Here is a 26,177-nt window from a genome sequence, read left to right as displayed (position 1 = left end):
TGCACCCTTTTCATTTCTTCGATCACCTTTCTTACCGCCATTTCTTTTTGCCTTGACACCAACAGCTCCGAATGCTTGCTGATTTGTAGATACGCTTCCATTTGTACTTTGTTCTCGCCGATCCCATTCTTCCAGCAATTTCTGTTTTAGAACCATAAGCGTAGGAAGACTGTCCCTTGTTTCCATGGCAATTACAAAATTGTCAAAATCCTTTTCCAAACTCGACAATAGGATTATTACCAAAAGTTCCTCCTGGATTTGTATACCAGCTTCTGCCAATTGATCTGAAGTACTAGAGAATTTGTTCAAATATTCAGACATATTTGAGCTGTCCTTCATGCTGAGATTTAATAGCTTCTTATACCATGACACTTTTTGCATAGGACCACTAGGTTTATACACATCCTTTAGCTTTTCCCAGGCATCACTTGACGTACTGCAATTCTTGATATAGTTCAGCTGCGAAGGCTTCACACAAAGAGTCAAAGAAGCAAGAGCCTTTTCATCAACATCATCCCATGCTTGTTGTTGTTCTGCAGTCAAATTCGCGATTTTCTTCGCATCACCATTTACATGTTTCCAGCATCCTGTGTGAATTAGCACACTGCGCATTTGCACGGACCATGTCTCATAGTTATGTTCATCTAGCTTCTCAATCTGGAACATTGGAGACGTCGCCATGACAATTCTTTTCTATGTTCTTGCGTTAACCACAAAATCCAATTCCGCTTAAAATAGACCACAACGCCCTGGGCCCATAATCTATTGGGAAATATATAGTTTTTCCTCTTCTTATTATCGGAAAGATTTCCCCGTATATATCTGCCTTTTAAGCGGAACGCACAACGATATTCAATTTTATAGAATATTTATTAAGAAACAAATTGTTGTTAACAAATTGAAATTCAGAACAAGACCATTATACAATTAAAATGTTTGACATTTTGAAACTAGAAAATCACAAAGCTTTTCAAAGAAGAATATGTTTGTTGAAATAAATTAAAACAAAGTATTTTCAAACAAAGTGTTTTTCCAACACACGTCTTTGTATAGCACCCATATAAATGTCCTTCCGAATTTCTGTACTTTGTTGATTTTAGCGACATTATTCATAGGAATTCTTTCAAATTCGGTATAATGACAGAAAATTGTCTGGACAGGTCCACGTCTTCGTATAGCCCCTAAATAACGGTACCTCTCGATATTCGGTATTTTGATGATTTTAACTTCATTTGAATATTGGAATGGCTTTTGGCAAGAGTTATAGGTCTATGTCGTCGTATATACCCTAATGTAACAGCTACATTCGTTATTCTTAAGATTTTAACAGAATTTTTAACGGATTTTATTGTTTTTGAGAATTGCCAAATTCGTCCCAAATCGTGGAGGGTATTCAAAGTTCGGCCCGGCCGAACTTAGAGCTTTTTTACTTGTTTCTTTTTTCGAAGAAGCCAGCCGAAGACTTAAGCCAGTCAAAACAACGTTTTATTTATTCTCACCTTAAGGAGTGAACCCTGCCAAAGGCTCTATCAGACGATATGTGTTTTTTAACATGCGTATTGTCAAATTTTCCATATGTAGAATTTTGCACATATCGTGTGATACATGGCCGACATTTCAGTTGTGAAATACATGAGTAAAGTAAATACGTACTTTTTCGATCACAGCCTGCCCTATTTTTATCCCGAAAAATGATATAATCAAAAGTCTTGTTTTTTTTGTTATGCGATAGCATGGTAGAAGAATATACGTAGTTGCATCGACACAGCTGCTGACACAATGAACTGTCAAACTAGTTTTTGAATAACAATTTTTGAATGAAAAATTATTCAAATTTGTAAAACTTGTTTAAAAAATGCTTATTATAACAACCTTAGATTGGCGCCGCATGGGAAAACATATAGAAATCTACTTATTTTTTAAAAAAATATTTTAAAATATTTGACATATCAATAATCCCAAGTGTTGATGCGCCTACCTGTATCATTTTATCATGGTGTGTACCCAACTTAAAACATCGAACTAGAAATCCCTTGTTTGTAACTCTAATTTCTGAATGTCCGTTTTGTAAAGAATGAGAGACATTTTTCCCAGAGATGGGATATTCAAATTATCATTAATTGGCCGACCTTAATGAACACTATTTTATAACGATTTTTTTGTAATTTTCCCCAAAAAGATCCTTAGCGAAGATTTTTCTCATAGGAAAGGTGCTGAGGATATTTTATATTCCTTGAATATTTCTAGAAACAAAATTGAGTTTTATCCATAGTTTGGCAATAAATCACCCAATCTCTCTCACTACCTTAACGTTGGCCTCTAACTGTCCGTAACCAAATTAACCACTTTATGTGGTCAGACAATAATTGAGGAAAAGAAAACAAACAAAAACAGTAAAAAACGCATTAGCTAACCAAAGAATTTTGCCAAAAGAAAGAAACGCTCAAAACAAAACAGAAAAAAATCGATAGTATTTTAGAATTTCGGTTTTTGTTGTTGTTTTGCCCAGGTGAGGTCTTCCCCCATAATTTACCGGTTTTTTGTGTTGTTGGTGTTCACATTAATTCTACTCGGTCATTAAAATGTTATGATCAATCAAGCCGTCAGCTAACATAATCAAATAAACAATAATTAATAATGAATAATAATAAAAATAGAAATAGAAATTCCTATCGAATTATTGAAATGGAAAGTTGAATTGAAATTGACAACGAAATTAATTCATTCATTCTGTTATAAACTTATTGGTTCTATTTTTACGAACATTGAAAATTTTTGGAATTTTGGTATTTTTTTTAGGATTTTTGTAAATTTTTTTCAAACGTGAGGAATCGTCAAAGGACGTATGCATCATCGATTCTGCTGTAAACTTATTTTTTTTCTATCTTTGCAAATATTCAACATTTTTGGGATTTCATTTAATAATAATTGAATTTATCGGATTTAGTAGACCCAGTGGATTTAAGTTGTCAATTCCAATGCATATACGTCAAATAAATTATCATACCCTACAAAATGCTCTGATGTAAACATATTATTAGTTGAATTATAAAATACTAAAGTACGAGCCTTATTATTGATGTTCGTAACGTTTTAGGTAATATTGTTTGCACTTAAGTCTTTAATACCTAATTAACCTTGTACTGTGAAGCGTTTTCTATGGGCAATTAGAAAAGATTAAATATACTTATTAAATTTTCTGAAGCATTACGGCCAGAAGCCATCACATTTGTAATAATAATTACTGTGTTTGGAAACATGCTTGAGTTTTCAATAGCTATATAATATGTTTAAGTTAAATAATAAATGTTGTCAGGGTGTAAAATCGCAAATGTTTGACATTAACCAGGTTTACACAGGGTTTTACTTTTGTCACAATTTTTCCATGGGCATATCTTTGGCAATCACTAACGTATTAAGAAGTTTAAGTATAATTTTGAAGCATTGATATCAGATATTGAAGCCTGCAAAAAATCATAAATGCAGACTAGCAAGTTTTCAAGATATCGCCAAATTAATAGATATACCCAAATCATCGAAAAATGTTCCCCTTTTTCGTTATCATTTTCCGAAGGCCATAACTTTTAAAATAATTAATGGATCTAGGTAAAATTACACAATTTTTAAAGAAGAATATCATATCTGAGATATCTAAAGTTATACTAAAATACCTGAACAAACACCCAAGACAGGGACATTTGATTAGTTATATCCAATTTTATAAAACTTTTCATATTTTTGGTCATTTGTTTTTCAAGGACCATAAATTTTGAAAAAATTAAGATATAACCAAAAAATACCACAATTCCTTAAAAGGAATATCATATCTGACATTTCTCTAAGTTATATTGACATATCTCAAAAAATACCTGATATATACGCAATAAATTACATGTGCCTAATTTGCCATAAAATAATATGTTTTATTGTTAACATTTTCCGAAGGCCAGAACTTGGCAATTATTTTACGGATTTTAAAAAAACAACATAATTAAGAAAGTAGATTATCGTAGGCGATATTTCTTAAAATTATGGTAACATACATATTCAAATACCCGAGATATGACCAAAACATGCAAATGTTTGACATTAACCAGGTTTACACATGATTTTACTTTTGTCACATTTTTTCCTTGGCCATATCTTTGACAAAAACTAACGTATTAAGAATATTAAATATAATTTTTAAAGATTGTTATCACATATTGAAACCTGCAAAAAATCATAAATGCAGCCTTGCAAGTTTTCAAGATATCGCCAAATTAATAGATATACCCAAATCTGCGAAAAAGGTTCCCCTTTTTCGTTATCATTTTCCGAAGGCCATAACTTCTACAATAATTAATGTATATAGGTAAAATTACACAAAATTTAAAGAAGAATATTATATCTGAGATATCTTAAAGTTATACTAAAATATCTGGCCAAACACCAAAGATATGAACATTTTATTAGTTATATCCAATTTTATAAAACTTTTCATATTTTTGGTCATTTGTTTTTCAAGGACGATAAATTTTGAAAAAATTAAGATATAACCAAAAAATAACACAATTCCTTAAAAAGAATATCATATCTTACTTTTCTCTAAGTTATATTGACATATCTCAAAAAATACCTGAGATATACGCAATAAATTACATGTGCCTAATTTGTCATAAAAAAATATTTTTTCTTTTCACCATTTTCCGAAGGCCAGAATTTGGCAATTATTTTACGTATTTTAATAAAACAACATAATTAAGAATGTAAATTATCGTAGCCGTTATTTTCTAAAATTTTGGTAACATACATAATCAAATACCCGAGATAGGGCCAAAACATTTCAGGTGCCCGAGTTTTCAAATAATCACAAAATCTTCAATGTTATATTCTGAATGTAACAAATTTGTATACTAACTAAGGGGATCTTATAAAAATTAGTTGGACTTTAAGGAGGGGCATCTTATCTGAAATGTCCATGAGATATAGTAACAAATTTGAACAAATATCAAAGTTATAGCCAAAAAAATATGTGGGCATATAAACATATTTTATTATTATTTTGTTTATATTTCTTTCAGAGATTTTCAGGTCCAATAACCCTCAAACTTTTCAAATATCTTAAAACATTACTCAGTTTTAAAAGAAGGACTCCTTCTTTCAGCTACTTTTACAAATCTGAACAAATAACTGAGATATAGCAAAAAATATCCATGTGATTTAATTTGCAAAAACGTTAAATATTTCATGTGGTCATATTCCAAAGACCATAACTTTGGAAATATAGAACGTATTACCACAAAACAAGCAGATTTTGAAAGCAGAGGGTCTTATTCAATACAACTGTGAGGTACATTAACATATCTAACCAAATTATGGAGATAGCTACAAAAATATGCAAGTTTCCAGTTTTTCAAACATGTTTGGTTTTTTAAGGTATAATTTTCCAGAGACCATAACTTTCCATTAAATTCACATATCCCTATAAAAACAATTTATTTGGAAAGAAGGACATCCTATCTACCAAATCAATAAGTTTGAATTACATATCTAACCTAATGCTCGAGATATCAACAAAAATATTAATGTACTTAATTTATTTCAATTTCAATTTTTTTCCATCATTTTTTTTCGGGAAGCCGTTACTTTTGAAATAGTTGATATATTTTGATAAAACTTCTTTATTATTAATGGAAACTGTTATTTCCAACATTTCTATAAATTACACTCATCTATCTAACCAAATACCAGAGATATCAGTAAAATTTTACATGTACCCAGTTTTTGTGAAATTGTTTTTATTTTTGGTCATCACCTTCTGGAGACCATAACTTTTGCATAAATTGATATATCTAAACAAAATTACATGATTTTGGAAGAATAATATCACATATGTTACTACGCTATGTTATATTGACATATCTAAGCATATACCAGAGATATCAGTAAAAGTTTACATGTACCCAGTTTTTCTGAGATTCTTTTTATTTTTGGGCATCTGATTTTGGAGACGATATTTCTTGAAAACATTGACATATCCAAAAACATGTGAATTGATTCTGAAAGAGAAACATCATTTAAGATATCTTAGTAAGTTGTATTGACATATCTCAGCAAATATCCAAGATATCTCCAAAAAATTCCATGTGCTCAATTTTTTAAAATTGTAAATAATTTTCAGCATAATTTTTCAAAGACCATAACTTTTGAAATTGTTTGTGCTTTGGAATAAAATCAACTGATTTTGAAAGGAAAACATTATATGATACATTTCTATAAGTTATGTAGTTGTATCTCGCTAAATACCAAAGTTATTGCCAAAAATATGGTAGTGTTTTAATTTTTTAAATAATTTTCTCTTTCTTGTCCTTGGAGTCTGTGACCTCTAACTTTGGAAATAGTTAATGTATCTCACTAAGTTATAACAATATTTAAGGGAGATCATCATATCTCACATTTCTATGGGTTACATTCATATATCTCATCAAATACCCAAGATACCTTCAAAAAAATTCCATGTGCTCTATTTTTTAAAATTGTAAATAATTTTCAGCATAATTTTTCAAAGACCATAACTTTTGAAAATATTGATGCTTTCGAATAAAATCAACTGATTTTGAAAAGAGAACATTATATGATACATTTCTAAAAAATATGTAGTTGTATCTCACTAAATACCCAAGTTATAGCCAAAAGTTTACTAGTGTTTACATTTTTTAATTTTTTTACTGCTTCTTGTTTTTGGAGTATGTGACCTCTAACTTTGAAAATAGTTAATGTATCTCACTGAAATAAAACAATTTTTAAAGAGGATTATCATATCTTACTTTTCTATAGGCTACATCAATATATCTGAGCAAATACCCAAGATATCTCCAACATAATCCAAGTGCTCAGTTTTTCAAATTTAAAAATTATTTTCTGCATAAATTTCCAAAGACCATAACTTTTGAAATTATTTATGTATTCGCATAAAAAAAATTGATTTTGAAAGGAGAACATTGTATGACACATTTCAATAAGTTATGTAGTTGTATCTCACTAAATACCCAAGTTATAGCAAAAAGTTTGGTAGTGTTTTAATTTTTTATATAATTTTCTGCTTCTTGTCCTTGGAGTTTCTGACCTCTAACTTTGGAAATAGTTAATGTATCTCACTAAATTATGACAATTTTTTGAAGAGGACTATCATATCTTACTTTTCTATAGGCTACATCAATATATCTGATCAAATACCCAAGATATCTCCAAAATATTCCATGTGCTCAGTTTTTTAATTTAAAAATTATTTTCTGCATACATTTCCAAAGGCCATAACTTTTGAAATTTTTGATGCTTTCGAATAAAACCAACTGCTTTTGAAAGGAGAGTATTAAATGAAACATTCCTGTAAGTTACGTAGTTGTATCTTGCTAAATTCCCGAGATATAACCAAAAGTTGTGGTGTGCTTGAATTTTTAATTTATTTAATATTCTTTATTCTTGTGTTCTTTGGCCTGTAACTTCCGAAAAAGTTAATGTATCGCTCTAAAATAAAAAGATTAGGAAAGGAGAATGTCATTCCTGCAATTTCTGTAGATTTCATATGTATAACTGATCAAATACCCAAGATATCCCCAAAACATTAAGCGTGCTCAAACTTGTCAACTCTTTAAATATTTCTTCCCATGACTCCTTAGACCCCATAACTTGAAAAATAATACCGGTATCTCGAAAAAATGACTTGATATTGTAAAAGAGATGTCATATTTTCAAATTTCTTGCCAATAATCGAAATATTGGCAAATGAAGGGTACCGTATATTTGGCATTGAAAAAATGTGATTTCTGTGCTCATCAATATTATCGCATTCAAATGAAGTCAGATTTCCCAGAGGTGATGGTTTTGTTTAATGGTTTCATGTCCGCATGGAATTAATCATTTTAAAACTGTAACGACGACGACATTGTTTCAAAGTCCCACTCTGGATCACGTAGAGAATTTGAGACATTGTTTTCATTGTTTTGCGGAATACATGACGAATGGGATTAGAAATCCATTGTTTTTTTTTCGAAATTCTTTGTTTTCAAAATTCCACAATTTTATATTTTTTTAATATTGATGCATTCATTAAAAACAATATGTGTTTGGTGATAAGCAAATACATATTGCAAAGAAAAAAAAAACAATTGCAAATTCGCAATTAGAAAAAAATGGCAAATTATTTTGATGTTGATAGAAATATCAACATCTATGCTTCCTCAAGTGCTCACCCTCACGAAAACGCAATATATGGCGATAAGATTTCAGCCTTGAATTGGGAGACAAGAATTTTTTTTTTTTTTTTTTTGATGTCGAATGTTTTTTTTTTTAATTTTAACCCGCAGGTGCGCAAATGCAATGCTCGCTAGAAGATTTAGATTTTTTCTGTATTTACAGCCGATCTCAAGAAAATATTTTTCATTTTTTTGGGGTCCAAATTCTAGCATTTGAAACTTGTTAATACTTTTGCCATATCAATGTCCACAAGTGCCAATGCATCTACCTGTATTCTTCTGCCATGCACTGGATGTAATGTATGTAAATATGCTATAAGGCGTTCACGGCATTAGGGTAGTTCACATTCAATATTTTTCTGTGCGACATATTTCTTTATTTTCAATTATTACAGGAAAAATTCAGTAAATTATGAGCGTAGAACTAAAAATAGAACACGCATCGGCGGGTTAAAAGATTAGTTCGAAAAATTAAGGAAATAGAAAGAAATGTTGCCTCCTCTTCCAGATTTTTTTTTTAATTTTCGGATTAAGATTCCTTGAAATCGTCACAACATTTTAGGCATAAAGTGTGTTCGGCAATAGCACAGATAACAATACGAGGATTTTATTTTTAACCCCCCCAAAGTGAATCATAAAAACGGTCTCTTTGGTCATTTTTTTCAAATGTGATTAAAAACTGCCATTAAACGGGATCGCAGCAGCTGCACCTAGAGTTGAAGAATGCCATAGAGGCTTCTTAAATCCAGTGGTTCTTATTTGACGTATGCGCAATGGAATTGACAGTTAAGATCCAAATAGATTTGTTATACAGTGTTTAACAGGTGATCAACATAAGGGGAGTTCACATCCAATAATTCATCCAACTTTTTTTTTGAAAATTACGGGAAAAATCCAAGAGATTCTTAAAGTAGAGGTAACCAGTAAGGAAAGTCTAAGAGCCAACTTTATGATACCCTACACTCCTTTGGAAATATAGTTGAGCTTCACTTAACAAATAAAAGTTTTTATGGGCAATTTGTGAGAATTAAACCACACCAACTATGATTGTAATTATAATTTAAAGTCCAAAGGAACTAATATATGAGAGGAATATCCTCCTCGGAACCAAGACATTTGTGCCTTTTCAATTTGGGCTTATATATATTTGGTGCACAATTAACTCGAAATCGGATAAAGGCATGAACCGATTTCGATAAAATTTAGCAAAGGTATTTCTGAGCTGTATTTGATATATTTCCCCAAATATCGTTGTCAAATTGTGCATATTACGGCTGTGGAGGACAAAAATAACAAATCGGATGAACAATGTATATGGGAGGTATTGCTATATCTGAAGCGATTTCGATCAAATTTGGCATCCTTATTCCCCGGCTTAATAGGATCGTATGTGTCAAATTCCATCACCTTTGGGCAAATATTACTCAATAAAAGGCAAATCGGACGAAGGTATATATGTGGGAGCTATATCCAAATCTGAACCGATTTCGATAAAATTTAGCAAAGGTATTGCTGAGCTGTATTTGATATATTTCCCGAAATATCGTTGTCAGAGAGGGCATATTACGGCTGCGGAGGACGGAAATAACAAATCGAAAAAAAAAATATACATGGGAGCTATAGCTATTTCTGAAGAGATTTCGATCAAATTTGGCATCCTTCTTTCCCGGCTTAATAGGGTCGTGTATCAAATTCCATCCGATTTGGGTTAACATTGCACTTTTTGTGCACAATAAAAGCCAAATCGGACGAAGATCTATATGTCGGAACTATATCCAAATCTGAACCCATCCCGATAAAATTTGGCAATAGTATTTCTGAGCTGTATTTAATATATTTCCCGAAATATCGTTGTCAGAGAGTGCACATTATGGCTGCGGAGGACAAAAATAACAAATCGCCTGAATAATATATATGGGAGCTATAGCTATATCTGCAGCGATTTCGATCAAATTTGGCATACTTGTTTCTAGGCTCTATTGGGTCGTAAGTGCCAAATTCCATCCCATTTGTGTTAATATTACACGTTTGGCGCCCAATAAAAGGCAAATCGGACGAAGATATATATGTGGGAGCTATATCCAAATCTGAACCGATCTTGATAAAATTTAGCAAAGGTATTGCTGAGCTGTATTTGATATATTTCCCGAAATATCGTTGTCAGAGAGTGCATATTATGGCTGCGGAGGATGAAAATGACAAATCGGATAAAAAAATATACATGGGAGCTATAGCTATGTCTGAAGCGATTTCCATCAAATTTGGCATACTTGTTTCTAGGCTCAAATGGGTCGTAAGTGCCAAATTCCATCCCATTTGGGTTAATATTACACGTTTGGTGCCCAATAAAAGGTAAATCGGACGAAGATATATATGTCGGAACTATATCCAAATCTGAAGCGATCTCCATAAAATTTGGCAAAGGTATTTCTGAGCTGTAATTCATATATTTCTCCAAATATCGTTGTTAGAGAGTGCATATTATGGCTGCGGAGGACAAAAATAACAAATCGTCTGAATAATATATATGGGAGCTATAGCTATATCTGAAGAGATTTCGATCAAATTTGGCATATTTGTTTCTTGGCTTAATTTGATCCTATGTGCCAAATTCCATCACCTTTGGGCTAAAATTACGGGCTTGGTACACAATAAAAGCCAAATCGGACGAAGATATGTATGTGGGGGCTATATCCAAATCTGAACCGATCTTGATAAAATTTGACAAAGGTACTGCTGAGCTGTATTTGATGTATTTCTCCAAATATCGTTGCTAGAGAGTGCATATTATGGCTGCGGAGGATGAAAATAACAAATCGGATAAAAAATATACAAGGGAGCTACAGGTATTTCTGAACCGATTTTCACTAAATTTGACATACTTGTTTCTAGGCTCAATTTGGTCGTAAGTACCAAATTTCATCCCATTTGGGTTAAAATTACACATTTGGTGCAAAATAAAAACCAAATCGGACGAAGTTATATATGGGAGCCATATCTAAACTTCGACCGATTATCTTCAATTTCAATATGGTTCGTCCTTGGGTCAAAAAAATGACTTCTGCAAAATTTCATCTAGATCGGGCAATAAATAAGACCAAAAAGCGCGGACAGACGGACGGACATGAATAAATCGACACAAAATATGATTCTATGCAGATCATCAAAAAGGACCTATGCGTCTATCTCGTCTTTTTTTGCCTGTTACAAATAAATTCACAAAGACATAATACCCTGATCATCTTCTGGTGTAGGCTATAGAAATAGTAACCTAAATAGTAGAGAGCGAAAAGTACGCCCTCCCTTCACATGTTTTGATTTATTCGGATTAGGATTCCTTGGAATCCTTTCATATTTAGTTACAAATGAACCTCTAAGAATCTACTACTTTTAAAATTGTTCCGATTCCCTAAAAAGAGAAAATCGGTTATCTTAGTAAAAATGCAGTTCTGGAATAGGGCAACATGGCTTCTTCGTAGAGGAACAAACGAGTTTTAGGTTGACGTAGATCGATTTTGGCCCTAGGCTCCTTTTTTCGTTTCCAAAGAAGCCAGCCGATGACTTAAGCCAGCCAAATAAGCGCTTTATGTATTTCCACCTAAAGTTCGGCCGGGCTGAGCTCTTAATATCCTCCGCCATTTGCAAGGAATTCGACGATTTTCAACAAAAAACAAAATAAATAAATAAAATCCGTTAAAAATTATTAAAAAAAAAATATTTAAAAAAAACCAAATATAGCCGTTATATTAGGGTCTATACGACGACGTGGACCTGCATACGCAACTTTTGTCATAGGGCAATATTTAAATGCGAAACTTAAAAAAATGCCTTGAATAATGTCGCTAAAATTATCAAAATGCCGAATATAGGGATGTAAAAAAACGTGGACCTGCCCGGACAATTTTCTGTCATAGGCTGTCATCTCCATTACGAACTTCAAATACCAAGTTTGACACAATTCCGGTGAATAATGTCGCTTAAATCACCAAAATACCGAATATAGGGAGGTAACATTGTATGGGGGCTATACGAAGACGTGTACCTGCCCGGACAATTTTCTATCATAGGCTGTAGTATCCATTACAAACTTCAAATTCCAAATTTGAAACAATTCCGGTGAATAATATCGCCAAAATCATCAAAATACCGATTATCGGGAGTTACCATTATATGGGGGCTATAGGAAGACGTGGACCTGCCCGGAAAATTTTCTGTCATAGGCTGTAGTATCCATTCTGAACTTCAAATAGCAAATTTGAAACAATTCCGGTGAATAATACCGAATATAGGGTGGTGCCGATATATGACAAAATGTGGACCAGCGCAGACAATTTTCTGTCATAGGCTGTAGTATCCATTACGAACTTCAAATAACAAATTTAAAACAATTCCGGTGAATAATGCCGCTAAAATCATCAAAATACCGATTTTAGGTAGTTACCATTATATGGGGGCTATACGAAGACATGGACCTGCCCGTACAATTTTCTGTCATAGGCTGTAGTATTCATCACGAACTTCAAATACCAAATTTTAAACAATTCCAGTCAATAATGTCGCTAAAATCATCAAAATACCGAATATAGGGAGGTACCCTTATATGGGGGCTATACGAAGACGTGGACCTTCATGACCCATTTTCAATACCAAAAGTCCTGAAGACATATTATACATTTGAGTAAAATTTTACCAACCTACTTTATTTCGTTCGGAAGCTAGAGTGATTTCCATAGATGGACAGACAGACGGACATCGAATTTTATGCCGATCAAGAATATATATACATTGTGGGGTCTAAAATATATATTTCGATGTGTTAGAAACGAAATGACAAACTTAGTATAACCTCCATACTATGGTGGAGGGTATAAAAATGCGAGGATTATTTTGGTCACAAATTTTAGGCCTTTAAGCAAATTACCAAAGGGGTCTTTTTCCCCTTATTTTTCCAAAGTTTTTTTTTATTAATCGAAAAAAAAAATATTTTAAGTTGGCGCCTTCGAAAACATCTTAAATTTGCATATTTATAGCTCAGCTAATTCATAATTAGTTTGAAAACGCGCCCGAAACCTACCCCAATGTTGTTGACTTGATTTTGTCAAATCATGCCGAAAATGTCACTTTTCAAAAGACCTCAACTTTTCAGCCCTCACTTGTTTACACCCAAACAATTTTATTTTTTTTCTATGAAAACCAAAATTTTGATTGACACATAAACACGATGAACACTCACTCCTCACTCACTATGCAGGAGATTTTCCCGCCTCTGCCAATCACTTACATAGTACCACTAACATATAAAGCTGACTAGGTTAGGACCCGTTTCTAAGCTTTAACCTATTAAGTACCTGTTTGGAGACAAACAGGAATATTTAGATATGTCCATAAAGGCCAAGCAATAAAACTTACATTTTTTTCTTGGAGAAACCCCGGGACAACAACACCAGCAACACAAAACTCCAATTGTAAACAATTGTTGTTTTTTTTTTTTTTTGTTTGGGAAAGGCCCAATGAAATGCAATCTACTTTTTTTTCTTTTTTTCTACTCTTTCTTTCCTTATAAGGTAGACGACGACTTACAACACTTCATTGAAATAACGTCAACAGCTTAAGGAGAGTTACTACTTGCTTTCATGTTGTGATATTTTCCTTTTGTTGTCTTTTCTTTTTTTTCTTTCTTGGGTTTTTTCTTTTCTGGTATCGAGCGCAAATTAATTAGCAAAACAAAGGTAAGTTTTTGATGTTTCTTTGGATTATTGAATTTTTGTTTAGTTTTGTTTTGTTCTGTTTTGATATGTTTTCTTCTTTCTTTGAGTCTTTAGTTTTTTTTTGATTTTTCTTTTTCAAACAATCACTTTCCGTTATTCTTATTCTTAGGACCACAACGACACGCATGAAAATCTCTTCTACAGTTTGTTTACGTTCTCACCACGAGTGTGTTGTTGCTTTTTTTTCGTTTATACCGTTACTGTGCGACAATTCGCAAATTCACGTGCGTTCGGTTCAACTGCCAACTGCCAAATCAGATGAAGAGGGAAAAGCAACAAACCAAACAATCTATGCAAAAAAAACCAAACACACAAGCCGACAACAAATGTTAGGGTTGCCAATGCTTGGGAAATGAGGAAAACATTTTTAATTATTAACCCTATTTGCCACAGACTGAATATAACGATTTCCTATGGAACTCTCTATTTGTATGTGTGTATGTGTGCTTAAAAGCACTTCAAAAATATGTTTTTATACCGTACACCATTCTCTATGGAGGGCATATTAGATTTGCCAGTCCGTTTGTAACTTTTCGAAATATTCATAATAGACCCATCAAAGTATTTATATTCTGGATCAGCGTAAAATTCTAAGACGATCTAGTCATGAACGTCTGACGGCCGTCTGCTGTCTGTTTTAATCACGCTATCTTTCGAACGAATTGAGATAGAAGACTAATATTTTGCATACATGCATAGTTTACCAGTAGGCAGGTAAAGTTCGTAAATTGGCCATATCGGTCCACGTTTTCGTATAGCCCCCATATAACGATAACTCCCGATATTCGGTATTTTCATGATTTTAGCGAAATTATTTAACGGAATTATTTAAAATTTCATATTTCTAAATGGGTACTACAGCCTATAACAAAAATTGTGTCCTCCCGATATTCGGTATTTTGATGATTTTAGCGACATTATTTACCGGAATTGCTTCAAATTTAGTATTTGAAGTTCGTAATGGATACTACAACCTATGACAGAAAATTGCCCGGGCATATCCTCGTCTTCATATAGCCCCCATATAAAAATATCTCCCGATATTCGGTATTTTCATGATTTTAGCGACATTATTCACCGGAATTGTTTCAAATTTGGTATTTGAAGTTCGAAAACGGATACTACAGCTTGAGACAGAAAATTATCTGTGCAGGTCCACGTTTTGATACATCCCTATATTCGGCATTTTGTTGATTTTAGCGACATTATTCAACGCATGTTTTTTTCAAGTTTCGCATTTGAATATTGTAATGACCTATGACAAAAGTTGCCTATGCAGGTCTACGTCGTCGTATAGACCCTTATATAACAGCTACATTCGGTATTTTTAAGATTTTAAAAGAATTTTAATGGATTTTTTTTTTTTTTTTTTGAAAATTGCCAAATTCGTTCCAAATGGTGGAGGGTATTAAGAGGTCGGCCCGGCCGAACTTAAGGTGGAAATACATAAAGCGCTTATTTGGCTGGCTTAAGTCATCGGCTGGCTTCTTCGGAAATTAACAAAGGAGCCTAGGGCCAAAATCGAACTACGTCAACCTAAAACTCCTTTGTTCCTCTACGAAGAAGTCATGTTGCCCTATTCCAGAACTGTGAGAATGTAAACATTTTTCTTAAGATAACCGATTTTCTCTTTATGAGATTGGAAAAAATTATAAAACTAGTAGATTCTTGCAGGTTCATATATAGCTAAAATGAAAGGATTCCAAGAAATCTTAATTCGAAAATTTCAAAACATGTCAAAGAAGGGGGAACTTTTCGCCCTCTATTTAGGTTACTATATTCATACCCACTACACCAGAAGCGGGCCAGGGTCTTTGGGCATTTGTTTGTGACAGGCAAAAGGAAACGAGATAGGCCCATAGTTCTTTTTTATGGTCTGCATAGAATCACATTCTGAGTCGATTTGTGCATGCCCGTCCGTCCGGCTGTCCATGTATTTTTGTAAACAAAGTACAGGTCCCATTTATTGTCCGATCCAGATGAAATTTTGAACAAGTCTTTTACTTGACCCAAGGAAAAACCCTATTGAAATTGGAAATAATCGGTCAAAATTTAGAAATAGCTCCCATATATGTCTTCGCCCGATTTGCTTTATATTGTACACCAAAGCCGTAATATCAGCCCAAATGGGATGAAATTTGGCTCTTACGACCAAATCGAGCCTAGAAACAAGTATGTAAAATTTGGTGAAAATCGGTTCAGATATAGCTATAGCTACCATATATATTGTTCATCCGATTTGTTATTTTTGTCCTCCGCAGCCGTAATATGCCCTCTGTAACAATGAAATTTGGGGAAATATATCAAATACAGCTCAGAAATACCTTTGCCAAATTTTATCGGGATCGTTTTAGGTTTCAACATGACTCCCATATATATCTTTATCCGATTTCAAGTTAATTGTGCACTAAATGGGCAATATAAGCCCGAACTGAAAAGTCAAATTCAGCAGAAATAGATTCAGAGGAGGATATTCTTTACTGGTCCATTCGAGTTTTTATTACAAATTCCTTTTAAATATAATGCTCGTTTGCTAATTGAAAAATAACGAACTGTATGTGAAGTACCCTGTTATTGATATGGCATTGCCATCTAGTGGTGAGTAGTATGAAAAAGCCAAACGCCAACGAATCATAGAAGGAAAGCTGCCATATGGCAACATAACGTCTTATCGTTACTAAACGGCAACTCTGTGATGACCGTTTTGCCAAATTGTTGTTGTTATTATTGATCTTTTTTGATGATACATGGCTCAATCAAGCCTTGCTCTGCAAAACAAACCGTAATTTTTGCAAAATGTCAAGCACACTCATTTAGTTGTGAATGGAGAAGAGAGTAAATGGTGAAAGTGAGAGAAAATTACTACCTTACCTGTTTATTTCATTATGAATTCTATGAAATTACTTTGAAATGTTTCTTTTGGTTTCAGCAGATAATATATCTGTATATTTAACTGTTATTTTTTTGTTATAAAATATAATAAAAACTACAAAATGAAAATATTTTCAATTAGAAAAGAAAACCAAAAATAACAATGGTAAATTAAAAAATTATTCCATTTCCAATGAAAATTAACAATATAAATAACAAAATTTTTCTATAAAATGTTACAAAGAGAGAGTGAGATAGAGTTAAAATGGAAAGAGTACATGAGATAGTTAGAAAGAGAGCGCCGCTCGAACAGCAATGAGGCATGTATTAGTTCCGGTTTCAGTTTCAGTTTCATTTAATGAGATGAGTTTTTGTTTGTTTTTAACTAATGTTTTTGAACTACATTCTAGTTATAAAATATGACAACATTGTTCCACATTTGAGGCCGTGGAACTACGTGGCTTGATATTACTATAGTCATTGGTCTGTAAGAAAGATAGAAATATAGAAAATAAACGGATGGATAGAAAATAATACACAATATTGAGAGTAAAAAAATAAAGCATAAAAAATGGATGTAATGGACCCTGGGGAAAACTAAAATTGATGTATTATGTGATCATTAGTGTTTAAGGCGACCTTTAAGTGAGAATTTCAAGCAGTGGGGACGAAAAAATGAGAATTCAGCAAAAATGAGAGTTTAAATGAGAGTTTATCAAAATACCAAGTATTTAAATAGTTCTGTTTTGCACAAAATTATTCTAAAGCCTTTTTTTATTTATTTTTTTTTTTTTTAATTGTAACCTTCTACCTTTATTTTTTTTTTTTTTTTTGTGAAAATATTTATAAAATTAAAATTGAGAATTTTAAATTTTTTACATAAAATAATAAGTGGCCAAAAAGTGAAGATCTTTACTCAAAGGAGAGAGGCGCTTGAAACCTAAAACATAAAAATATAATTTAAAATTATAAAAAAAAAATTAAATTAAAGAAATCATGAAAACAGCTTTATGAGTGGCTTTATAATAAAAAAATATTTTAGTTAAAAATAAATTAATAAAAAACACTTGAGAATTATTAATGATGGATTTTTTAATTATTTATGAGGATCATTGCAGATTTTTTTTATATTTTTAAAGGAAACAGTCATAGGCGTGCCTCTTTGCATAATATTTTTGAAGTCTGCTCAAGACAAAAACGTGTTTTTTGGATAACATAAAAATATATGGACCTGCCACAATTAGTAGAACCCATTTTGTACTGTGACTACCGAATTGTATGCCATTACGTTAGAAACTGAGGCTAAAATCGACAAAATTCCGACTATCAGGTGGTACAATTATAAGGGGGCTATAGAAAAACGTGGAGCTAAATAGACAATGTTCTGCCACATTAGATAGAACCAATTACTAACGTCAATTTGCGAATTTTATGCTATTCCGCTAGAAACTGAGGCTTAAATCGTAAAAATTCCAAATATGGGGAGGTACAATTATATGGGGCTGTAGAAAGACATGGAGCTAAATTGACAATGTTCTGCCACATTAGATAGAACCCATTACTAACGTCAATTACCGAATTTTAAGCTATTCCGCCAGAAACTGTGGCTAAAATGGACAAAATGCTTAGTATCGGAAGATAAAATTATAGGAGAACTATAGGAAAACGTGCACCTATATAGACAACTTTCCGCCACAGTAGATAGAACTCATTACGAACTCCAAATACCGACTTTTAAGCTATTCCGCTAGAAACTGATTCTGAAATTATCAAAATATCAAATATCGGAAGGTACAATTATATGGGGCTATATAGAAAAACGTGGAGCTAAATAGACAATGTTCTGCCACATTAGATAGAAACCATTACTAACTTCAACTACCGAATTTCAAACTATTCCGCCAGAAACTAAATCTAAAATCATCAAAATACCGAATATCGGGAGGTACAATTATATGGGGGATATAGAAAGACGTGGAACTAAATAGACAATGTTCTGCCACATTAGGTAGAACCCATTTCTAACTTCAATTACTGAATTTCAAGCTATTCCGCCAGAAACTGTGGCTAAAATCGACAAAATACTTAGTATCGGAAGATAAAATTATAGGAGAACTATAGGAAAACGTGCACCTATATAGACAACTTTCCGCCACAGTAGATAGAACTAATTACGAACTCCAAATACCGACTTTTAAGCTATTCCGCTAGAAACTGATTCTGAAATTATCAAAATATCGAATATCGGGACTTAAGAACGGGCATGGGCAAATCGACTCAGATACTAAATAGGGACAGGCTAAGGAGAGAATCAATGCCTGCAGACAAAAGACGACTCTGCGCAAATTATTAGTTCTCTATGACATGCCGTTTGAACATGGCTAAATCGATTCAGATATTAAAATGGGACAGGCTAAGGAGGGAATCAAAAATCTCTTTTATCGTAATTTCATGTATAACAAAAAAAAAAAACAATTAAAGCTTTTTTTCAGAAAGAGATTCTGACTGGCACAGAAGTGGCGATTAAGTACATTCAAGGCACCGTTTGAGGAATACCATATCTTTCAGAGAATTTATCCCTACCACCTTCTTTTCTGTCCTTCCACCCTGTCCTTATTTTTCAGGGTGATCGGTCTCCAAGTGAAGTGCCAGAAAAAGTCAAATACGCATCTAAAACCTAACATAACCTCTCCACAAAGGAAATGTCTTAGATGACGTTTGTTTGGTGGAGAATTCCTTCCAGGTTTCTTTCCTTTTTTTGGATTTCGATGAGGCTTGAGGGTTTTTATAAAGACCTTTAAGAGGTCCAAAACCTAATATTACCTCTATACGTTTGTTTGGTGGAGAATTCCTTCCAGGTTTTTCCTTTTTTTTTTTGGATTTTGATGAGGTTTGAGGGTTTTTGCAAAGACCTTTAAGAGGTATAAAACCTAATATAACCTCTATACATAGGGAATGTATATTAAATTAATTGTTTTATTAAATTAACACTTATTTTGAGATTCTATTCTCTAGGTGCAAAAGTGATACCCTACAAATGGTAAAAAAAACATAGGTACTTGGAAAAAATATAAAAAAATCAGATATAATTTCAATCCCTAGAAAACATATTTTTAAAAAATCCACATTTATTGCCACACCTTGAAATACTATTTCTAAGAAATCAATCAATTTAATTGGGCCTTGAATAAATTTATATAAAAAAAAGTATTTTGAATAGTATGTTAAAAATCTACCTTTTTTTATTTGAAAAAAATTTAAAAAGATGTTTCAAGGGCCTTTTTTAAGACATTGAACAAATAAACGTGGATATTTAAAAATATCAGAGCAATAAAACGTGGATTTTTGAAAAATATTTTTTAAGAGACCTTTGAACATCGGACCAATAAAACGTGGATTTTTGAAAAATATTTTTTCAAAGATCAATAAGACATGGATTTTTAAAAAATGTTTCTTTTTTTACAAAGACCTTCGACCATCGGAACAATTAAACGTGGATGTTTTTAATATATTTTGTCAAAGAATTCCTTCCAGGTTTTTCCTTTTTTTTTGGATTTCGATGAGGCTTCTTAAAAGTTTTTATAAAGACCGTTAAGACTTTTTCTATCTATAGACTTTTATGAAGAGAAGGAGGTCTCATGGTGGTCCCTTAATGTCCTCTCTTTATAAAATGCCTGTATGTCTTCTTTATTTGAAGGCTTTGACCGAAGATGATTTAATAAAATTCGTTGATCTTATTTTCAAAAACAAAAAAATCCATTAAAAACCAATTGGTATCCTACCTAGCAAAGCGATACAACACACCTATTAAATACCGAAACTTCTTCTTAACATGTCATCCAATTGGCTCCCTAGTAGACAAATATTCTGTGAACTTTTCATTTTTTTTTAGCCAATTTTTAAATAAAAACTTTTTTTCAAAATTTGTAGTACTACTTGGTTTTTGTTTCATTTATGTTATTTTTATTGAACTATTTTGTTGTTGTTGTTGCGGTAATATTTGTATTTTTTTTTCTGAATATAATTTTTTCGAATAGTTAGCCATTGTTTTTTTTTCATTTTCTTATTTATATATTTGTTGAGTTTTTTTTGTTTTCTTTTTCAATAAATAATGTTTTACAATTTGCATTCAATAAAGAGTGAGAGCTTGAGTATTGTGTAATTTGGGTACAATACTGTGTTGCTTTTTATTTTTGTTTTTTAGATACAAACTAATTTGTGTAAAGTTTGCTTTCAGGGGAACAGAGCTCAGAAAAGGTGGAAAAAAAATAAGAAGAAAAGAAAAAAAAGAGAGGAGGGTAGGCACAAATAAAGGTATTTAATAAAGAAATCAAGAAGAATGTATATTTCAAGGAAAGTTGTACAGGAACTTTGGATGAAAAAAAGCAGGACGGATATTAGCAGCTGCGTAGTCAGGAAAATTGAGCCACATGGCCTGGCATTTGTTAAACATTTTTTGTATTTTCTACAAAAAAAATAATGTTTTCCAAATGTTTTCTTTTTCTGGCTATGTCGCTGCTATTCTCCTTGTTGGGGAGTATTGCCTTTATAACTATGATAATACTATAAATTATAATTGTTTTATAGTTGTGGAATTTCCGTTTTTTTTTTTTTTAATTTAAAGGTATTTTTTAATTTCTTCTATTTTTTATATTTGCTTGCTTTATTTATTGCCAATGTTGTTGTGGTTGTTTTAGTTTCTAGAATTCACTTCAAGGTGAGGAGAAAATAAATGTAATTTGTTCTTCTTTTGCATATTCTCTGGCCTTTAGTTTTGGTTTTCAAAAGATTGAACTTTTGAGATAGTGGCAGAAAACAAAACCCAAAAACTACAAAAAAACTAAATTATTTCATTAATTTACCCATTTAGCAAGAATGTCCTGAAACGAGAAAAAAACCAAACCAAATAAATTTAGGCACATATTCTCTTTGTTCACTACCTCAAAGATTTACCTTCATATCGTCCATTTCCTCTTCGGAAGATGAGTGTGACAAGCCATTATAGGTTTTGAATGTGACATTTTTCATAAAGTTTTTCAAATAGCTAGCACTCAATTGGCCAAATTTATAGGGAACAACAGGATCAAAATCACCATGGCATTGGAATATCTACAAATACCAGAGAAGTCTTTATGAGTGTGTACACAAATCAAATCAAGTTAATTTTTCTTACAGGTATTTCATCGGAATTTGTTTTCAAACCAGGAAATTGTTTATGCAATGGCAGCCAACACGACAGGGCCACAACACCGGCCAGCGGCTTGTTATAGGTCAAGGCTGAATACAGGGCCAAAGCTCCACCTTGTGAGAAACCACCCAAGACAATACGTTCAGCGGGTACACCCTTTTCAATTTCGGTATTTATCATGCTATGTATATTCTGTGAAGCCTGCTTAATGCCCTCCTCATCTTCGGGCCCGGAAATATCCAAAGTTTTCAAATCAAACCATGATGGCATACGAAAACCGGCATTCAGTGAGACGGGCTGTGTTGGTGCCGTGGGGCAAACAACTTTCATGCAGGCCGGACGTATGGCAGCCAAAGCACTGCTCCAACCATGTCTGGAAAATAAATTTTAAAAAATATATATAAATTATATATACAATTTATATATAAAACAGAAGAATAGTATGGTGGGATTGTGTCAAGTACTCTTTGGCTTTGTCTGATCAGAGAAACTGTTGGGAAGATTTAATTTAGGGTATTTATATCTACAACCTTATGTTCTTCTATTTCGTTCTATACTTATTTTTCAGCTGCTCATCTTAGACCTAGTGAAATGGCTGTCAACTGCCAATATAAAGTCTAGCATTACCTCTATCCTTAGGAAATATCTTACATGTCCATTGTGCACTGGAGAATTTCTCCAGGCATTTTTATGAAGTGGAAACTTTGAAGGTTTTTTTTTAAGACTTTTTAGAGTTCTTCTAGTGAAGAGGCTGTCAACATAAAAAGGCAAATACTCATATAAAATCCAGCATAACCTATATCCATAGGAAATATCTTACATGTCCCTTGTGTACTAGAGAACTCCTCCAGGCTTTTATATGAAGTGGTGGCTTATGAAAGTTTATTTTTTTAAAGATTTTTTAGAGTTCTTCTGCCAATAGACTTTTTGGAATAGAGGAAGTGCTCATTGTGGTCTTCTATTTCGCACAAAAAGGTCCTCTATTTAAAGGTGATCTGAGGTGGTGAGATTTAGAGATGATCTGAAGTGGAGGCTTTTCAAAGACTTTTTAAATTTGTTGTGTTAATAGACTTTTGGAATAGAAATAGTGCTCAATGTGGTCTTCTATATCGCACAAAAAGGTCCTCTATTTCCAGGTGATCTCTTGATCTCTTTTCTATGTTTAGGAAATTTCTAGAATTTCTCTATTTGCACAGGGAGCATCTCATAGGGTTTTTTTTATTGACAAATGTAGATCTATATTAACTTTTTAAAATTTAAATTAGATCTTCTTCGTTCATGGAACAACTTTCACCGGGGTTCCATCAACACAAAACCTCTATTCGACCTTTTGTATATGACTCACTTCTTAGTGGAGGAGGTCTCTTAGAATTCTTTACTTAATCACTCTACAGGGTGAGATAAAAAAACTGCAACCAACTTGAGACTGCTGTCATATGTCTAAGCCACTCGTGCGACAGCTGTTAAAATTATTCCAGTGACTGCTCATTATATTGCTTACAAGCGTACAAAAGCAATTTGGATAGAATTTCCCGGAAAAAAAAATCGTCTGTGTCTCGTACCATCGCTTGTTACCGTGATACTGGTAGCATAGCCCGAAGGCAGTTGACGGAAGAAAACAGCAACATCTGCAGAAATGGTTCGAAAAGTAAAGAAGCGACCTGATCGAAACCCGAGTCGCAGTGGCCGAAAAATGGCTCGTAAGCTGAACATATCGCAATATTCTATTCGGTAAATATTGAAAAATGTGCCCGGGGTAAAGCCATTGAAACTCCAAAAAGTGCAAGAACTAACACCGCAACAGAAAAAAAAATAGACTCAAAAGTGTTAAAGATTTGTTTCGCTTGGCCGAATGTGGTGAACTGCCGAATTTGATTTGGTGGTCTTTGATGAGAAAACATTCATTGTCCAGCAGGTTGTAAACAAACAAAATGATCATGTTTACTTGCCCAAGAGGTCGGCTGAAAATGTGCACCTTCGGTTAGCCAACTGGAACTCAAGCATCATCGGCCATGATGATGGTGTGGACCGCCATAAAAGCGGATGGTCGCTCTCCGCTCGTATTAATCGACCGTGGCATCAAAATATATGCCGAATATTATCGCGAAAATCTTCTGCAGGGTGTATTAAAGCCTTGGGCACGCAAACATTTTCGCCGTAGACCTTGAACATTCCGACCCAGTATCGCATCGCACTCAGCACGTGCCACCCAAGAATGATTACAAAATGAGATTCCTCGCTTCATTTCCAGCGCACAATGGCCACCAAAAAATCTTCGGATACCAATCTCCTTTGGACTATTGTGTCTGGAGTATTTTGGAAAGCAAGGTTGGCACTAAAAAATACCAAAGTGTCTATTACCTCAAGCAAGAGCGCTTCGCCGGGAATGGGCCAAAATATCGCAGAGCAACATTTAGGCAGCGTGTGACGGTTTCATTGGACGTTTGAGGGCCATAATTTGTGCCAAAGGTGACCAATTCGAAAAAATCTAAACTTATTCTAAAATTTGATTCTATTTCCGACATTTTTTGCTTTCATTTAATAAAATTTAAAGAAAAGATAGAAATTATGATGTTTGACTTTGTTGCTGTTTTTTATCTCACCCTATACTTTAAAATTGAAGAACTTTTTTTTTCAAGTCACCAAATTTAGATCTCACTTTTAGCCATGCATGCTTCTACCGAGCGTAAATACTTGTTGTGTTAAATATCAACTCCTAAGGATATCAGTGTCATGTCGAACCTACAAGGACTGCATCTCAACAAAAGCCCATAGTCTCCTGTTGCAACAAATTTAGACCTCACTTTTAGCCATGCGTGCTTCTACCGACCGTAAATAGTTGGTGTGTTAAATAAGAACTCCTAGGGATATCAATGTCATGTCACACCTACAAAGAAGCTAGGGTCATCATCATTGATATGCAACTCAACAAAAGCCCATAGAGTGATACGGACACGTCCATAATGACTTGCAAATAACAAATTGATTAGATTAGTTTATATAAATGTCAAAGTACACCAAAAACAACAGGAAAACTATTATTAACACTCTACATACCCAGTATCGCCAAGACCATGCATAAATATCAACTGTAATTAGAATGTGAATGCGATGAGACATGAAAGTGGGGGAGGAGGGAGAATAGAAAAAAATGACACGTTAACCTTGTTAGGGAAAATTCAATATTGTTGGCTAAACTCACCGTAGCAGTATGTTTGGCTGTAGCCTCTATAATAACGGGTGCAATAGACATTTTTCTTTCGTTTTGAATAGGGAAAATATAAAGGGTTGTGGGTTGGTTGGCTAGTATTGCTTGTAGTTGATTGTTGTGTGTGTGTGATCTTGTGTTATCTTCTATAAATCCAGGTACACTTTTTTCCTTCTTTTTATTGCTCACAACAAGGTTTGAGGCAGGCTCTCATAAGTGGGGGGAGAGATTTTGCAAATCACAACACGGGAAAAAGACTAGAATAAAAATAGAATCATGAGTTTCAGTTTGATTTTAATTATTCATAATTTTAGCTAATGCGGCATCCAGCCAAGAATTTTGCAAAAGTTGGCTTATGAAAGAATTGCTTGTTTTCGCATGTGCAGTCAGGCAGCTTGATGTTTCATTATGTATGTACTTAATCACTAACACCAACTCATGCCGGTAAAGGATATTTTAACTTCTTCTTAATAGTTTTCTTTCTTAATATTTTCATTCTTTTTTACCTAATTTATTTTATTCAATGAGTAGACGATTAATTATTCTTGTCAATAAGGTTATTATAAGAGTCTAGTGCCTTGCAATTCTGTTTGTGCCGCCGTTTGAAGCCAATACAAAGTTAAGCCACAGCACATATGACGCCGTTGTGAAAGTAAGAAACAGTGCGTAATGCAAAATAATGGATAAAGACAGAATAATAACAAAAACAGTATACACTGATTATGGAATGTATTTAGAATGAAGGAAAGCGATAAATAACACGAGAAGACCAGAGCAAAGAACAAAAAGCGCTAAGCGATGCTATTTTATTTTAGTTTGTTTTTATAAGAATAAAGATGAATAAAATTGGGATATGTAGTTCCTTTTTTTCGCCCGGTTAAGGGATCTCAAAATCGACATTGGAG

At 33.1% G+C, this 26,177-nt stretch overlaps 2 protein-coding genes across 3 annotated transcripts in view; both read right to left on the bottom strand.

The window, feature by feature from the left end:
* The window catches only part of LOC101896613 (ATP-binding cassette sub-family G member 1-like), a 35,697-nt gene extending 21,409 nt beyond the window's left edge, over positions 1-14,288 (bottom strand). The window contains exon 1 of the mRNA XM_059130350.1: positions 13,647-14,288. The gene's annotated coding sequence lies outside the window, so the exon portion shown is untranslated. The remainder of the gene's footprint in view (positions 1-13,646) is intronic.
* A 2,828-nt stretch (positions 14,289-17,116) lies between these two features.
* LOC131806350 (acyl-protein thioesterase 1-like) lies at positions 17,117-25,935 on the bottom strand. 2 transcript variants are annotated; one of them, XM_059130367.1, is made up of 7 exons: positions 25,779-25,935; positions 25,267-25,529; positions 25,122-25,153; positions 22,050-22,437; positions 21,830-21,985; positions 21,739-21,756; positions 17,117-17,361 (listed from the first exon to the last, which is right to left on the bottom strand). In XM_059130367.1, exons 2-7 carry the CDS (start codon positions 25,315-25,317, stop codon positions 17,287-17,289), a joined length of 720 nt encoding a protein of 239 aa, XP_058986350.1. In that variant the 5' UTR covers positions 25,318-25,529; positions 25,779-25,935; the 3' UTR covers positions 17,117-17,286. The 2 variants fall into 2 exon arrangements, with proteins under 2 accessions (XP_058986350.1, XP_058986351.1); XM_059130368.1 differs by lacking the exon at positions 17,117-17,361 and adding an exon at positions 17,706-17,816.
* Positions 25,936-26,177: the final 242 nt, after the last annotated feature.

This window comes from Musca domestica, unplaced genomic scaffold (genome assembly GCF_030504385.1).
Source record: "Musca domestica strain aabys unplaced genomic scaffold, Musca_domestica.polishedcontigs.V.1.1 73, whole genome shotgun sequence".
Classification (NCBI taxonomy): domain Eukaryota; kingdom Metazoa; phylum Arthropoda; class Insecta; order Diptera; family Muscidae; genus Musca; species Musca domestica.
The sequence above is the reverse complement of the archived record's forward strand: the minus strand, read 5'-3'. Positions and strand labels throughout refer to the sequence as shown.